This window comes from Sylvia atricapilla, chromosome 5 (genome assembly GCF_009819655.1).
Source record: "Sylvia atricapilla isolate bSylAtr1 chromosome 5, bSylAtr1.pri, whole genome shotgun sequence".
Taxonomy (NCBI): domain Eukaryota; kingdom Metazoa; phylum Chordata; class Aves; order Passeriformes; family Sylviidae; genus Sylvia; species Sylvia atricapilla.
In genome coordinates this window covers 8,413,204-8,429,958 of record NC_089144.1, presented here as the reverse complement: position 1 = coordinate 8,429,958, position 16,755 = coordinate 8,413,204, and the positions used below count along the sequence as shown (strand labels likewise).

General features: G+C 43.5%; 1 protein-coding gene across 1 annotated transcript; it reads right to left on the bottom strand.

Annotated features, from left to right (window-relative positions):
* Positions 1 to 1,354: 1,354 nt before the first annotated feature.
* LOC136361002 (histone H2B 5-like) lies at positions 1,355 to 6,099 on the bottom strand. The gene has a single exon (XM_066318606.1). The coding sequence runs from the start codon at positions 5,938 to 5,940 to the stop codon at positions 5,560 to 5,562; it is 381 nt and encodes a 126-aa protein (XP_066174703.1). The 5' UTR covers positions 5,941 to 6,099; the 3' UTR covers positions 1,355 to 5,559.
* Between the last annotated feature and the right edge of the window lie 10,656 nt (positions 6,100 to 16,755).

Here is a 16,755-nt window from a genome sequence, read left to right as displayed (position 1 = left end):
TCTTAAAATCCCAACAGCAGGAGCCACATAGAAAAGTGAGGTAAAAAACCCTATCTTTTATACTTAGTTCTAAGCTCCTTAGGCCTAAGAAAATTGTCTGAAACTCTATAGTTCATGCGTGCATGGAGACAACCTGGACCAGCCCTTTGGTGCATCCAACTCAAAATTCTGTTTCCAGCAGAAATAGGCAAGAAATAGGCAAGAAATACTGTAGGAATAGGACAGACACATACAATTGCTTCATTTCTGTATTCTCTCAGCCTATAATATTTTTTAGCATAGTTTATAAGTGTTTATCAAGGCTTACAGAATTCTTCTCCCAGTAGTTTGTCCTTGAGACAATTCGAGCATCTTCAACAGACACTGGCAAAGGCTCTACAGGTGGACTACTCATTGCACGAAGGGCTGCTGCTTTCAATTCAAACATCCTCCTTTCATAATTTCTTTTGATGCTCCTGAGTTCTTCTACTTGGTTCTGCCAACAGCTATATTCATCTGGCACCTTAATACAGTTAATGGTCTTTGAATAACCAGTCAGCAATTATTAGATAATAACTGGATAATGAAAAAGTTATCTCCCAACATCCTGGAGAATCATGACCACAGGGTTATGCTCTACCTTTAATAACCTGGTTATTACCTTGCTGTCAGCTCTGTTCTGAAAGTGCACTGTAGGTGTGTCTCTGGAAAGGAGTATCAAAATGGAAATCAGTGTAAGATGCAAAAACTATTTCCTTAAAAATAAATACTTCAGATCAGCTAGTTATAAGTTGGAATTTTTTTTTCTCTAAATACTGATTTTCCCAATTATATTAAGCTTGTATTTCTTTAGAGACATTAGAAATATTTTTAGCTCTGATTTCTGTTATATGCCGTATCTGAAGTCTTGTTTCTCCAGCAGGCAGTGTCCAGCATGGCACATGCATTTCCCTCTCCAGTGAATGAATTATGATGCTGATGTCCAGCAGGTGTTTTACTGGAGTGTAAAACCAATCATTCTTTAAAGGGAAGATTGTTTTCTTTCTGGAGTTTTCAGATGCTACATCTCATTCCATGTTTGTTGCCTATAAACTTCTCAGAGTCCAAGAAAAGATGGTTGTATGGTGGAGCTTCTTCAGCACTTGTCACTTGCTCTAGTTCCTCTTCAATGTTTAGTCTCATTTTTTCCCTTTTTTTCTTTTTCTTTTTCTTCAGTATATATTAATAAAATCTATCTGTTTTTACTTTTAAGTTGTGCCTGGTTTGCCTTTTTCTCCCAAAGTCCTATCTTCCAGTGGATAAATAAAATTTGACAAATGTGAAACCATGACATAAATGGTGCATTAACCAAAAAAACCAGATTGAAACCACAACATTACCATTGACTTCCAACAGGCTGGAAGTCACAGTTTATTTAAACATTTAACAGAAAGCAGGTCATTAGCACTAAGGTCATAACCCAGCAGTAATACAATATGAATCATACTTGATGTAACACTTATTGTCAGAAAAACTCTTTGTACATAAGCCCACAAGATACCATGCATGGAGTAAGCATGAAAGATTGCTCCCCAGGTGGTGGTCCCAGGAAACTCTCCCAATTCTGTCAGTATGTGGTTTTTATCAGTTCCCATTCTTCCTTCCCCTGTAAACAATTTGATCTGGATGTAAACCGTCAGGAAATGCTACGATGGAACAAAAGCTCAGGGCTGTGCAGAGGCCATGCCAAACTACTCCAGGGGTGGCAGGACTTGGGGCTACCCATAGGGCTGCCTGTCACCAGAGTGAACAGGCCACACAACTCCACTGGGCAGGACTCTTTAGTGTCCCTTTGTGGGACACACAGTTGTGTCCAGGACAGGCACTTGTCCTCCACATTTGTTTTGGCTCATTTTCCCCATGTGGACTAAAAACCTGTCTGTCCTGAGCAAGCCTCCACTCAGTTCCTTTACAGGTTGAACTCTGCTGTGAAAGGCAGATGGACTTTAGGCCCTTCTAGGGAAGCAGGGTGGTAAATCAGAAGATCTACAGCTTGTTTTCTCTTTTAAATTGTATATGAAAACAAATAACTCAGTGCAGTGATATCCTTGGGGTTAATAAGAGGTTAATATCAAGGCTGTATTACCTTTTAAATCTTCTTTTCCAATCCTTCCTTTCAATCTTTAGTGGAATTCTTTTTTTTAAATTTGCCTGGCAAAACACAGGCATGGACCAGAGATGCTTCTGGGATTGCAGCAGGAATCAGGTAGGGACAGTGGGGCTTGGTGTATTATCTTCACTTTAAAAACATTTTCTCAATTCCAGAGCCAGAAATAAGGATGCTTTAAAAGCACAGATCCTGTAGTGCAGAATCCATCTTCTGCAGCAAACCTCCTTACCAGGAAACTGCGAAGTATGTCACACCTCAGATTACTTAGTGGACAATCAATCCTTGAACTTTTAGACCACCTTCTACTGCCTCCAATATTAAGCCCAAGCTCATCACATTCAAATTAATTCCCATTTAACTGCTGTGGATGGTGTCCTGTACATTAACTCCCCCAATGTTTTCTGTGTCAGTCCTAGCTAATACCAGCCTTGCCTTTCCTGAATCATCCCTTCCCTTTGCTGGCACAACTGGCTGTACAACAGTGACAGAACAGAGCAGCCACCAGAATAGGATTAAAACAAAGCCTGAAAGAAAGGAAAAAACTTAAAAAGGTTTGTTTAATATGGATCAGTTCCTCAATCCTATGCTTCAGATTGTCAGGAGTGAAGAAAAAATACAAATGGACAGTGAAGAGCAAATGATGCATAAAAGAACAACCTAAACTATAAATGCATAGACATGATCTCAGTCACTTGGCTTTAGACAATAAAAATATCTTCTTTAAGCCTTAAAGTATATTTGTAGCTTTAAATCACTGGTTCTCCTCTCTCTGAAACAATCTCCAAAAATGGAGAATGACAACAGTGGCAGAAGAAAATGGGATCAGTACTCTGAGTATGAGTATGGAATGAGCAGCTCTCATCTGAGTGCCCAGCCTCATTCCTGGCTCCCTGAGCTCCCCAGGAGACCCTGAAAGGCCAATATCTATTTTTTTTTCCTGATTTCTTGCAGCCAGTGGAGACCAAAGTGGGAATCTGCTCTGCTCAAAAGAGCAAGAGTCTAGAGGCTGTGCCAGGTAATCCTGGGAGATGTGTGTCCTGGCTCAAACACGCTGCTTGGACTGGAGTGAGTTCATTCCACTCTGAATTCCTGCCTGCAAGAGGACTCCCCAAGGGGATGAAGCTGCAGCTCACAGAGACAGAAGAACAAAGCTCCAGCAATGTCATCCAGCCCTTCACTCCCAAGAGTCCCCCGATGCATCATCCACTGCTTTGATTTCTTGTGGCAGAGGCATCAAGGATGGTGGCTCTGGGCCCTCTGCAGGTACATGTTAATCTTTGGTATCTGATTTTGACTATTTGATTGGAAACAAAAGGAAGTACTAAGCTGTCATGTGCAAAGTGTCCTGGCCAAGAGGCCCAGGTTACCAATGCTACTGATACTGAACACAGGTGCTGCTGCTGGGAGCTGCTCCTTGTGGGTGCAGACATCCTGGGAGCTGGGTTTTGTTCTTTCTGAGAGCGCTCAGCATGGATTCCTGCTGGCATTAGGCTATGTATGAAACCCAGCTGTGTGGTATTGCTGAGTAGAGCATGGGAGGAAAGCCCTTTTTCAAGTGTGGGGTGCTCACACCCAAAGCAGGGGTGTGGGAGCAGCCCATTATCAAACTGACCTTCACTCTTGCACAGAGACCACACGAGACCCCAGGCTGCTCTCAGGTTTCTGAGCAGGGCTATGCAGTCCTTCCCTCAGACCAACTGGAAAAACGACTGCAATGCGAATCTTCTGGAGCTGCAGAGTCCTGCAGCTCCAAATGCAACATAAATTTGTCAAAGGTTCCAATCAATCTCAAAGTGTAAAAAAACAGGACAGAGAATAATGCAGGGGAAAGATAGAAATGTACTGCATGGCTGCTATTTTGGGATATGAGTTTACCTTTTAATTAAAAATAAGATCTTGAAGCTTAGGAAGAATCTGCACTTAGTTCTGGATCCTATTTCTTTGCAGCTCCTTTTATTTACAGAATAAGTTGCAGAAAGCTGTTGTTATTTTAGACATGAATATTTTTTATTTGAGTGTTACTGCCTACCAGAGACTTTGATTTTTTTTTAATGTTGGCTAATTTTGTGTTTTGAGTAGGAAGCTTCAACTTCACACCAGTTCTACACAGGCCCTTCTGCTATCCACCAGTCTGGGCAAGATAAACCTGTAACCATGACATTCCTCCCCTTAACCTCTATGGCTTTATCACGATTTTATTATTGCTCACCTTACTGTGGACTTTGAAAAGATATGGGGAGTATCTGAAGTAGTTTAAAACTATTTAATCTTTTAAATATCTGGAATGCAGGCAAGTATCCCTCTATACCCACCCAGCTCCAATTTTGCTTTTGCTTTCTAACTGCTGAATGAATTAGGGAGAGCAGGGCCAGGCGAGCTGCCTGCACTGATCTCTGTGGAGAGCCAACTTCCTCCCACCCCTCAAAATGCACTAACCACCTCCACTCCCACACCAGATACCTTCCCAAATCCTCAGTCCCTGCCCAAAACATCTGTGCTGTTTGTTCTGCACCACCCCATTGCTCACAAGAGAGGGGACCTCCATGGGCACCACCCCAGCTTGCCCACACTTACGGTGGAAGGGAGCACCCAGGCAGCATCAAGGCAGGAAAAGTCTTTGAAAAGCAGCAGAATTAGCAATGTCTTGCATGCCAAAGCAAGTCCTAAGGCAGGCAAAGCAGCAGCCAGGAAAGATAAGAGACCCATTCCAAACATCCCACCTTGTCCATCCCTCCACCTCAGCACAAGGTGGGAGGCAGTGGGCAGCTCCAGTGCCAGCACCTCATCCTGCTCCATGGCTCATCCATCAGGAGCAAGGAGGAGGATTAGTGCTTGGCATCAACGTGGGCAACTGCCTGCCTGCCAGGCTTGCTCTTTAAAACAGGCTGTCAAGCACAGATAGCTGTTGAATCAATGTGTGCCTGGTAGTTGTTGATGCCACTTCTGCCAGCACAGGGTGGGCTGAGCCACTGCACACCAGGAGGGATTCAGGCTTTGAGAGAGAGGATGCAGCGCTGACTCTTCATACCCATATCAGATGACTGTGAGAAAGCAAACAGGAAGACTTCAGTGATGGTGTCTCTGTGCTGCCGCTGCCAGTCCGCCCTCCCGGTGCCAAACACGAATGTTTGCCAAGCACAGAGGAGACTGGATATACTATGGTTGGTCAGTTCTTTGAATGAGATGTGAAAGCAGGGGCCTCCACCACCAGCCTTGACAAATCCTTTCCACATCCTGAACAGACTGTGAAAATCAGCTGACATCCAGATCGCTGTCTCCTCTTCCTTTGGGCAGCTTCTCATGCCCCTCCCCAGGCTGCAAACTGCTGTGGATAATAGCTGTGACCATTCATCCAGACCATGGCTGCCTACCTGTGCTTGCGTGGAGGGCCCGGGGCTCGACGGTCCCGCTGCAGAGGGGACAATGTCCGGCTATTTGGAGCTGGTGTACTTGGTGACAGCCTTGGTGCCCTCGGACACGGCGTGCTTGGCCAGCTCTCCCGGGAGCAGCAGGCGCACGGCCGTCTGGATCTCCCGGGACGTGATGGTGGAACGCTTGTTGTAATGGGCCAGGCGGGAGGCTTCCCCAGCAATGCGCTCAAAGATGTCATTGACGAAGGAGTTCATGATGCCCATGGCCTTGGAGGAGATGCCAGTGTCAGGATGGACCTGCTTCAGCACCTTGTAGACATAGATGGAGTAGCTCTCTTTCCTGCTTTTGTGACGCTTTTTGTCACCCTTCTTCTGGGTTTTTGTCACGGCTTTCTTGGAGCCCTTCTTGGGGGCTGAGGTTGACTTCGCTGGCTCTGGCATCCTCAGAGCTCTTTTGCTGCGTCTCAGAGCTGCTTGGAGAGAACATAAAAAAAAAATATAATTATTTTTTGACCTTCTACAGAATAATTGTACTGCAAGATGAGTCTGAATTTCTCTCGTTTGTGTATTGCTTTTTCTGTTTAAATACCTGCAACATCAGCCTTGTCAACACCTCTGAACACAAACCTAATTGGTGTCTATTTAGTAAATATGAGATGGAGCCTGAACACCTTTCTGAGAAAAACACTGCAGTTCCAAAGAAAACACTAACTCCATCAGATCTTGCTGGAATGGGCCCAAGACTGCTGCAAGGTATCACTGCAGCCACCTCTACATGAGACTCGTCAAAATTATTTTATGTGGTTTACAATCTCCAATAAACCCTTTTTTATTTGCATGTAGAAAGAAGTTTATTTTGAGGGTGCTTGTACTTCTGTGGCTATTGTCTGACACCATGTTTTCCAGTGAAATACAAAGAATAACATAGTTTTAAGCTAGCTAGTTGAACTACAGGAATGTATCAGTATTCACATTTGCTATAAAAAAAAAACCAGACAGTAGAAAAGCTTTGAGGAGGTGGCAGGAATCACCTGGCTGGGAAACAGAAATGTGGATAGGAGTGAAAAAGCAAAATGCTTTTGGGCTACATGTTGATGGAAAAAAATGTTTCCTGCTATTTGATGCTTTTTGCTTTCGAAAGCAAGCCTTTGCTGGACAGTTTACGCCAAAGACGCCTGATCTTCCCTCTGAGTTTTTCTTCATTAGGTCAAAACATGCAGAGCCATGACCTGCAGCTGACTGCTTGTTGGGGGTTAGATTTATTTCTTTCTTACTTACAGAATTTTTTTCCCATAAGTCGCCAGGAAACTAACTACTGGGTACTTATTGGTGCAAAAGGGAAAGGTACTTAAGGAAAAAATGAAAGTGGCCAGAGGAGAGGAGTGTAGCACCTGGCTACATTTCTTTTTTCCTTGGGTGTTTCTCTCCGAGAAGGAAGATACCCTGAGTTTTGGGGGCAGGTAAAGGATGGGGCTGGGGGCAGCTGCGCTCTGTCCCTCTCAGCATTGAAGGAGCATGGTCAAGCTGCTGCTCACTGCAGGGAGAATTCACTATCATCCCTGGAGCCCAGTCCTAGGGATTGACTACCACCTGCTCATGCATTCAGGAATTCTGAGCTGGCTTTTTCCTGCCCTGCAGGAGCTGCTGTCCCACCCTGCCGCTTTGGCACTGTTCTGGGTCTTTTTGGTACACTGTAGCCCCAGCACCTCCTGCCCTGCTGGGACATCCCGTTCCAGCTACCACCACGGAGCTTCTGGTACATCTCATCCACCAGCCTGGCATTCCTGCTCCTTCCAGCTTGGTGCTCCTCAGAGTCCTGCGGGGGCACTGGGATTGGACTGTCCCAGGGTTTTCTGAAGCCAAGCCTCTCCTCCATCCCTTCCCATCTCAGCCAAGAAGGCTGTCACGAGGTTCCTGGTTTTTTGTTGTTAATGCTGTAGTTGTTTTATTTGCCTTGTTATACATACTAGTAAAGAACTGCTATTCCTATCCCCATACCTTTGCCTGAGAGCTCCTTAATTTCACAATTATAATAACTTGGAGGGAGAGAGTTTACATTTGCCATTCCAAGGGAGGCTCCAACTTTCCCTGGCAGACACTTGTCTTTCAAAATAAGACACCGCTCTCATCCATTAGTGCAGTAACAAAAAACCAGTATGTAAACCCATAAAAAAACTGTGTGCCTCCCCTACACTACACATTTGCATGTGTTTTACTTCATGGGCCAAGGGGAATAACTGTGTTGCAACCTGGTATATGGTTTTGTGTTTCAGAGAACACTTTGAATGCTCCCTTGAAAGACAAGGAGCTCCTCCAGGTTTTGCTGGAGGATAAGCTTAGAGCATCACCCCAGGGCTTGGGTTATGCTGCTCTGCATCTCCTTTGAAGATGACCTGGGAATTACAGTCTGCTGGCCAAGAGAGACTAGTAGAGAAAAAAGTGCTTCAGGGCTGACGACACATGGGAAAATGGATAGAAGTAAACAGAAGAGAGAAAGCTGGGATGTAACATATGGTCTGCACACTCTGAGTATCAGAGAAGGACCTAAACAGTGCCTGTGCCAAGGCAGTGGCTGCATGCTCAGCCCTGCCTCTCCTCCTTGGGAAATAGCGAGTGAGATGTCTGAGCTTTCCATCTGCAATCAGAGGCAGATGCAGCAGCACTGCTGCAATCAAGCAATACAAAGTTCCCGGTCGCTCCCTGTGGGAGGAGACATCTTTGATCCTGAGGCTGGATTTATGTACCCTCCTACACCAGCTCCTGCTTCCAAATCCTGTGGGAAACCTCCATGGCTCCAGATCAGGATACGTGATGCTGCGTCCTGCCTGGAGAGAGGACCAGGCCACTCTGTCTGCTCTGCCTGACCAGGCACCAGGGCTGGGCTCTGGGACCCACACAGCCTGGCAGCCCCTGGGCAAGGGGCAACACTGGGCACTGCAACCAGCTGCAAGGGCAGGTTGGCAGTGCTCGGGATGCTGTGGAGTGGGGAGGAAAGGTCACTGCAACACCCTCCTCCAAAACACCCTCCTGTCTAGAAGACGAAGAAGTCAGCACCAGTGTCCTTAGAGCTGGGTTCCTGCTACAGAAAAGCAGTTTCTTCTCCAAAGATATGATTTTTATGTGCTATGTTTTTGACTCTGCCTCCTCATGTCCTTTCTTAACTCCTTCTGGCATTCTTCCCAGTGGAGGCATTTGGAAGGGCAAGTGCTGGACTGCCTCAAAAGTTCTGGGCACCTTTCAAAACTGACACCTGCCTCCTTAAACACCACATTTTCTTTCTCTGATGAAATCACAAATTTTCTTCATTTTTTTCTCTATTTGGGAAGCATTATTGGGAAAAGAAATCCTCTACTGCTGTTTGTAGACATGAAAACATGTCTTTTCAATGGAAAATTATTTTTCTATTATGAAGAAATAACTGTGCACTTGCTCCCTGTTCTTTTGATCTCATTTCCTGCCTGAAAAACACCATAACTGAAAAACACAAATGAGTATTTCTTGAGGTTTCTGAAAAGTATTTGTCTCTAAAATATGTATTAATTCTTAAGTGCACTTCTACTGCAGCTTTTAAAAAATGAATAGAGAGCCCAACAGGCACCAGAGTGATTTCACAGGGCTCCAGAACAGGTCACATCTACAGGACATCTCTGTCCATTTGATCAGCTAATACCCTTGGGTAGCACAGCCTGTATCTCCCTCCTCCTCCATGTACAAAGGGGGAAACAGTGATGTTGAAGTTCAGAAATTGGCAAAAAAGCTTGTGCTTCTCTCCACCCATTTCTTTGCAGCTGACTGTTTAACAGGTAAATAACACCTTCTTTCAAAGCAGGTTCTGTTCTTTGTGGTTTATTCTGGCAGTGCCTAGCACACAGAGCCTGAATGCATTTACCAGGTGCTAAACAAATAATGTTAATAACGGTCAAAAGTATCACCAATCCTTCTGTCAACAGTGCAACACAACCCACAGCAGGTGCTGCTCTGGTATAAAGACAGAAATAGTGGGATTATTCCCAAAGTGTCCATGTGGAGAGCTTGGTGAGGAAAACAAAAAAATGACCTTTAAAAGAATGAGTTTTTTAGTAAAAATAATTGCATACCTTTGTTTCCTTTAAAAAAAAAAAAAAAAAAAAAAAAAAAAAAAAAAAAAAAAAAAGAGAGAGAGAGAGAGAAAGAGAATTGGAGAGAGAACCTGAAGAGGTTAACGATTATTGGCTTTTATTTTGGAAGTGTTGCCAGCATGATTGACTTTTCTGCTGTGAGGTAGACCACTGGGTACAGGTTGCTCAGAGAGGTTGCAGGATCTCCATTCTTGGAGATACTCAAAATCTAACTTGACATGAGAAACCCACAGTAGCTGACCCTGCTCTGAGCATGGATGGACTAGATGTTTGCCAGAGGCACCTCCAACCTCATCCATCCTGTGACTTTTGGAAACTGAAACTGGGTAGAACACACTTTATGAGCTGTTCCCTTGATTGACATTTTTCCATGGGATGCTGCAGCCCAAGATTCCCACATGGACCCCTAAGAAGAGACGGAGTTCATCTCCAGGTCCAAGCCGCTGAGGTCCCTGGGACACAGGGTATGACCATGCAAGAGAGGGGACTTTCAAGCAGCACATTTGGAAAGCCTCAGGTTTTAGAGGAAAATCTCTGGGAACTTTTTTTTCTTTGTGGCTTTGTATGCTCTGAGATAAATCAGTTATCAGTGCTTGCAGTTTTTTCCTTCCTCAGAAAACCAACAACAAAACCAACCACAGTAATTCTTCCAGCCAGTTCCAAGCAGCAGCCTGACTGCTGCCAGAAATGAGAGCAGTGTGGAGTGACAGATACATCTTCCTTTGTGTTGACACTCCTTTCTTCAGCATCATTAAAAGGAAAGTGAACGGAAAAACATATTCAAAGATACAAATCACCACAGCCTCTCAGATCTGAAATGGGAGAGGAGCCCTGCTGAGAAATCCCACACGGAACCTGATGCTGTCTCTTTTCCCCAGGCTTGATATATCAGTGGAGAGAAACAGGCAGGGAAGCTCCAGCAAGATTTTTGTTCATTTTTGGCCTTGCTGCTGAGTCTCTAGGACCAGTGCCAAACTACTGCTATCAGTGTGCATGGGTGCCCATGGGTGGACAATGAGCTGGCCTTTTGGACCTCTCCTCATGCAGGGCTCGAAACAGCACTTGGATTTTTTTTACTTTCTTTTTTCTTTTGAAAGCTGTCCTTGCTATGATGAGCTCTGAGGCATCCCCATGCCCTTTCTGTAATTTCCTAGTCAACCATAAAAGTTACATTTCTAGAATCAGCATTTTGTTCTTAAGAAGTTTTGGTGACAAATTAAACATCTCTAGGAAAAAAACTAAAGCTCTCATCTTTTGGACAGCTGAAATTCTGATATTTGTTAATCTTCTGATGTTCTACTTTAATCCTTGCTAGAGCAAATGAGAAACAATGGGGCACCTGCTGATAGTTCTGTCCCTTAAATAAGCACATCCTGTCTGTTCTGTCCAATTATTGCCCCTTTCCTCATTTTCCCCTACTATATAAAAGAAAGAGTATTAGGCTTTATTACTGCATGCCAAGAAATACTAAATGAAATTTGCTGCTGCTTTTTTATTTTCTTTGAAACACAAAGCACAACAAATTAGGGAATGTTTCCACCAAAAGGAAAAGGCTTTCTAATGGATTCACCTGCTCTGAAGTGCTTGTAAGATCTGATAAATATAGTTTACAAATTACCAGGTGTCAACAAATGACTGTTACTGGAAAAGAGAATTTCTGCAAACTGCAAAACCTCTTCCTTTTATTATGTACGGCCATCTATTATTATACAAGAATCTGTTCATCTGCCAGGTGTCATTATACAGTAATAGTTGAATAAACAGACAATATTTGTGATTATTTGGTAGCAAGCTCTGCCTCAGGTATAAAGCAGATCAGAAGCATGATGAGTCATTGTGAGACATTGGTGATGTTGCCTCGTGCAAAAACTGATAGTCATATTTTGGTCTGGAAAGAATTTTCCCCTTGGTATGTTGTCTAGCATGTGATGATGAGGTAATATTTGCTTTGAAGCAAGGAGGAGGAGAATTTCCTAGAATAAGGTAAACTAATCTGAAGTGCCTGATTTCTTCTAATTGTAGAGGGTGCAGAAAACCATTTTGAAATCCTAGATTTCCTCCCAAGTAATCCAGTATCAGTACCATCCTCAGTTCCACATGCACTTTATATCTCTCCTCTTGTTACGTTTTCATTTAAATGGCTACCTTTCAAAGTTGGATAGACACATGCAGTTTTCTGTATGTGACTATAGGTTAAAACTGAAGATGACCCCTACTCACTGACAATCATCCCTAATCACCGCCAAAGAAAGAAATGCTACAAACTCAGTCCCTGACACAGACACGTGATGCTCACACAGATCTTCAGATTTCTTTAGAACAAACACAAGCAGAACAGAGCACTGTGACCAAGCTCTTTGACTGATACTTATCTTGCTTGTGTTAACCCATTGCTTGGGAGTACAGACTACTACAAGAATCTTTTCTGTTTATTTTCTTTAATTTCAGTTTATGATTTTTAGAAAGCACATTTTTAATCACTGGTAACAGCTGTAATTTCTTGTGCTACTTCTGCCCAAGTTGCAAGTATTTCTCAGGGCTGTAGGGATATCAATCAGAGATTATGTATTATTACCTACAAAGTAAGGAGCAGGATTCTACATGAGAGCTCTCTGCAGAGAAGATACATCGTAATTTTAAAGAAAATAAAATCTTACCCATGAGTCAAGTAGAGCAACAGAGAGACAACATTGCAAGAATGACTGTCAGGAGACTAAATACTGCAGTCCTTATTCTGATTAGGTGTCTGAAGTCACTAGGGATTTAACACAGGTCTGAAAGCACAGGTACAATGTTTAGAGATGCTCAGCACCAACAGCTGACATTGCTTTCCAATGGAACCCAAAAGGCTCAGTACTTTACAAAAATCAGACTTCATATTTTATCAAGGTTTTGTTACTGTTAATAAACAAGTACTTAAAAAAAGCTTTATTACCTGCTCTTTGTAAGGGTACTTATTGAATACTTGCTTTGGGATAGATCCCATCTACATGCTTGAGCAAGGATCCAATAAATACAAAAAGGAGAATGATGTTTTCTATGGATCAATACCCGTCAAATGTATGTGGGGTACACCCAGTACCAGCATCTGCTATAACAACATTCCAGTCAGCTTTCCCACAGAGTGTCAGGGTTTCAGAGAAGCCTGAAGGAGTTAGGTTTGATGACCCTTGTGGGTCCCTTCCAAGTTGGAATATTCCATGGTTCTGCATTATCACAACCATCCTCAGGAAGCCCAACGGAGTCCAACAGAGAACACAAGCAGGTCCACTTCCTTCCTGAGGTTTTAGCAATAACTCAAAACCTCACAAATAAAATGCAGCATGAGCTTCCTCTCCAAGTTTTAAAATCATCACAATTTTCTGCTTCTGCCACGATTCCTTTCCTCAAGCAACAGCCTTCTTTTGCCTTCATATCCCACCCACTTCAACTCAGCTGGACCCACTGGGAGACGACCTGTCAGTAGGAACCCCGTGTCCAATTGCAGGGTTTAGCTCCCACTCTTAGACTAACTCAGCAGAATTGCTCTGGAGGGAGGGAGAGGTCAGAGCCTGCTAACCATTAAGGGCAGCTGATGTCCAGCTGACCTGGGACAATCCTGCTGGGTAGAAAGAGCAAGACATCACAGCACTCCACTTCTCAGAAGCATCTGCTCACAAGCTCTACATATCTTTTTGGTGGTTTGCAAAGGACAGACTATTGGAGATAGGTGTGAGAACCAAAATCATAGATGATTTTGGGGCCTGTAATATCAGTGGAAGAAAGGTGTTTTACTTATTCCATGACACCCTATGCCGTTGAAAATAAAAAGTGCACATTTGAAATACATTTCTCTGTGCTGCATCAAAAATAAAAATTGCTTGCTTTTTATCCACATAATTTCAATTTCTCTGAAAAAGGAGAAGAGCAAAAACTAATGCTGCTCTATCTAAATAACTCCTACAGTGGAGTAATGGCCTCTAAGCTAGTAATGACAATAAGCCTGAAGAACTGCTATCACTTTTAAGCAAACTACTTTTATGCATTTTATGGAGCAATGGAGAATTATCAAAATTCTAGACTATTTTCATAAGTGCTGAAAAAGGCATCCATTAAAAATGGGCTGATTCAGCCCTTCAGCCAAAAATAGGAGAAAGCTACAGCCCAACACCTGCAGACCGTAGGGAGAGAGTGGGTGGGAGAGGGAGAAGAAGCCTCCCCAAGAGATGAGAGCTGCTCTGAGTTAAGGTAGGAGTTATGTGGGAACCAATGCAGACACATGCAGCACCTCTTCCTCCTACAGACCCCACACCCAGGTTTCAGCAGGTTCCTGGAACCCTTTTCCAGCATCACAGATAATTTATGTAGCAAAAGGAAACGAAAGCTGAGATTGTACCTCAAAATGTGTACTTTGGCCAAACCACACTGACTGGGAATAATTTGGACATAAACCCATGCTGAAATGGAAAGCTATGTGCCCATATTAGGCTGAAGACCAGACCAAGGTCATTAAGGCTGTTATGAGTGATGTGATAGGTACATGACCAATGTAGGTGTTACCACAGATTCTCAATGCCATGGATAAAATAAACACAGCAAAATCTTTTAACAACCTTCAAGGTATGTATATATGTCTAAGGCATTTATGCTCAACAGACCTGGACCACCATCAACTCTCCCCTACATGGGGAGAAAGTGTCAGGCAAGGGCATGATGCGTGCAGCTACAATATAATCAATCACGACCGACATTCCTTCTAAATGAGAGTCTCTCACTTCGATTATCACTTCCCAGTGACATTACTCACATTTCACCAAGTCCTGAAAATGGTTTCAGAAAAAATAGTAGAAAGCATGCAATCAAAAAAAGTCAGGGATACGTGAAAGCTGCTTTATCATGGTGGTAAAGCCTGGGTGCCTGGGAACACAGAGTGCAAACATGGGAGGTGAGGGTGCCAAACAGGTATATTCAAAAGGGCTGCATGCCATGCCACAAGCTAAAGGACAGCAAGTGGCACAGCATCTGATTTCATTGCTACAGGATACTGAAAATACTGTAATGTGTGTATTAATAATTAATTTGGAATGATAAAAGCAATTTTGCTGTAAAACAGGGATGTGTGACTATTACTGGTGCCTGCAGGGAAACAAAGATAAATGTCCTTCCCCAGATCTCGCATCATTCAATAACCGGATTGGGAACACGATCCGAGACTGCTGACATTTTTTTCTGCTGCTGCCACCAGATCACATTACCATAGGCAGAGAGTCCTCTGAGCATTAGAGGTCATTTTCTGTAGGAAACAGGAAAATGGAGAGTCTGTTAGATGGAAGGAGAGGAGAGAAGCAGGGCTGGGACAGCCAGCTCTGGCAAAGCTTCCCTGAAGAGGCAAGCTGGCTTTTCTCCAGAAAGAGAGAGGGATGGGCAATAAAGACACAAGAGTTATAGAAGGTAAAAGTGAACTCTGAAACAAGAACTAACAATAAACCGTTTTAAAAACGTTCACGAATAAATTTACACTGAAGATGAGAGGGAACCTCACTTACATCCTTACTTGGAAGTGGGAAGATAAAGGAAAGGGAGGAGGGGAGAAAGACAAAGAAATCCATTCCTTCCGTATTTTTAAGACAAAACTTGGTATTATAAAAATTCTAGGAAATAACTCCGGCATAGCAAGTTACTGCTCTATATTAACCAGGCAATTTTTCTATGTTGCTGTGCTACTGAAGAATTGTTATCAAAATGCACAGATGTCCTTCACTTTGTACTTCTCCTTCCTTTATTCTTTTATTTATTGTTCCTTCCTTCTTTTTCTCACATCCATTACAAGTGCCAGGAGGTTCAAAGCCCCAGCAGGTTTGCTGCCACTTGGTCCTGTCTCACACGTGGTACTGGTATAGAGACTAACACAGTACTTTGAACAGCCACAGTGCTAAAAAACTGGCAGCTCTCCAGAAACTTTAAAAGAAATGGCTGTCAAGTTAGCCCATGCCCAAATTCCACATTGTACAAATTGCTTGTGAATAGTGTTTCATTTTACCTCTGATTTGTGATAGCATCATTATCACATGGATTTAGTGTGCTCGTCACTGTGCTGATGCAAGCTATAAAACACCATCTCCCTCCCAGAGAAATCAAGGCAGAATTTGGGATACACTGATATTTAAATCAGGCAAGGGTACAAAGAGCAATATGCTGAAGACTTGGTTGCAACCACTAGACCAGCAGTGAAGAAAATGGGAGTTTACTGGACAAAATGACAATGGTCCTGGATGGTCAGTAGCAATTAGAACAATTAAATGTAAAGCTCACTTTTCAAAACTCAGAAGGGTTTTCAAAGGCAGCAGGTTTAAAATGCCAGTGGAGTGTCATATTAGCTGTACAATACTGTTATTTTTAACCATCCTTGGCTCCATCCTCCCACATTCACTTTCCTCCTGAGCTTTCCACGCCCTTAGTTTCCCCAGTGGTTTATCCTGATAGTCTCCCAAGCTGTTTCTTCCTCAGACGAAGTGCTCACCCTTTGCTCTTCTCCCAGCACACTCCCTCCACAGAGCTCATTAGTGCCTCTGCTTCCAGAAGCATATCTTTGCAGGTGACTGCAAAGTCCTTGTCTTGAGTTGTGTCCCAGTTATCAGGCAGCTGCAGTCGATAAGGAGGATATCTGAAGCTGGGCTAAGGACACACAGTGCAGGAGAGGAGATAACATGGGGTTAATTCTGGCACGGGAGAAAGAGATGGGTGGTGCAGGACAGTCAAGACAGCTGCAGCCACCATATCTTCAGGACAGAGCTGCTGCAACTGCAGTGCATTCTAAGACAAACACATCAAGAATGAAAACAGCCTATATGGGTATTAGGTATGGCCAGACAGCTACTCCTGACAGGATGTTGTGTCTCCCATCTTGTAGCACCCCACTTGTTTCTCAGTCAATTTCCAGGTCCCCCAAAGGACCCAAAGAGGACTTCTGCCTTTCTGTCAGCATGCAAGCAGCTTTCCTTCCCTGATATTTACTAATGGTTCGCTTCAGTCCTTTCAATTTTCCCCTTTCCTTCCTGTTGCTTGATTCTACCTGCCTTTGTGACAGAGAAATGAGGAGACTTTCACCAAATGCTTTCCCTGGCCTCCCTTCACACTAGGTTTTATTTTTAAGTGCTGA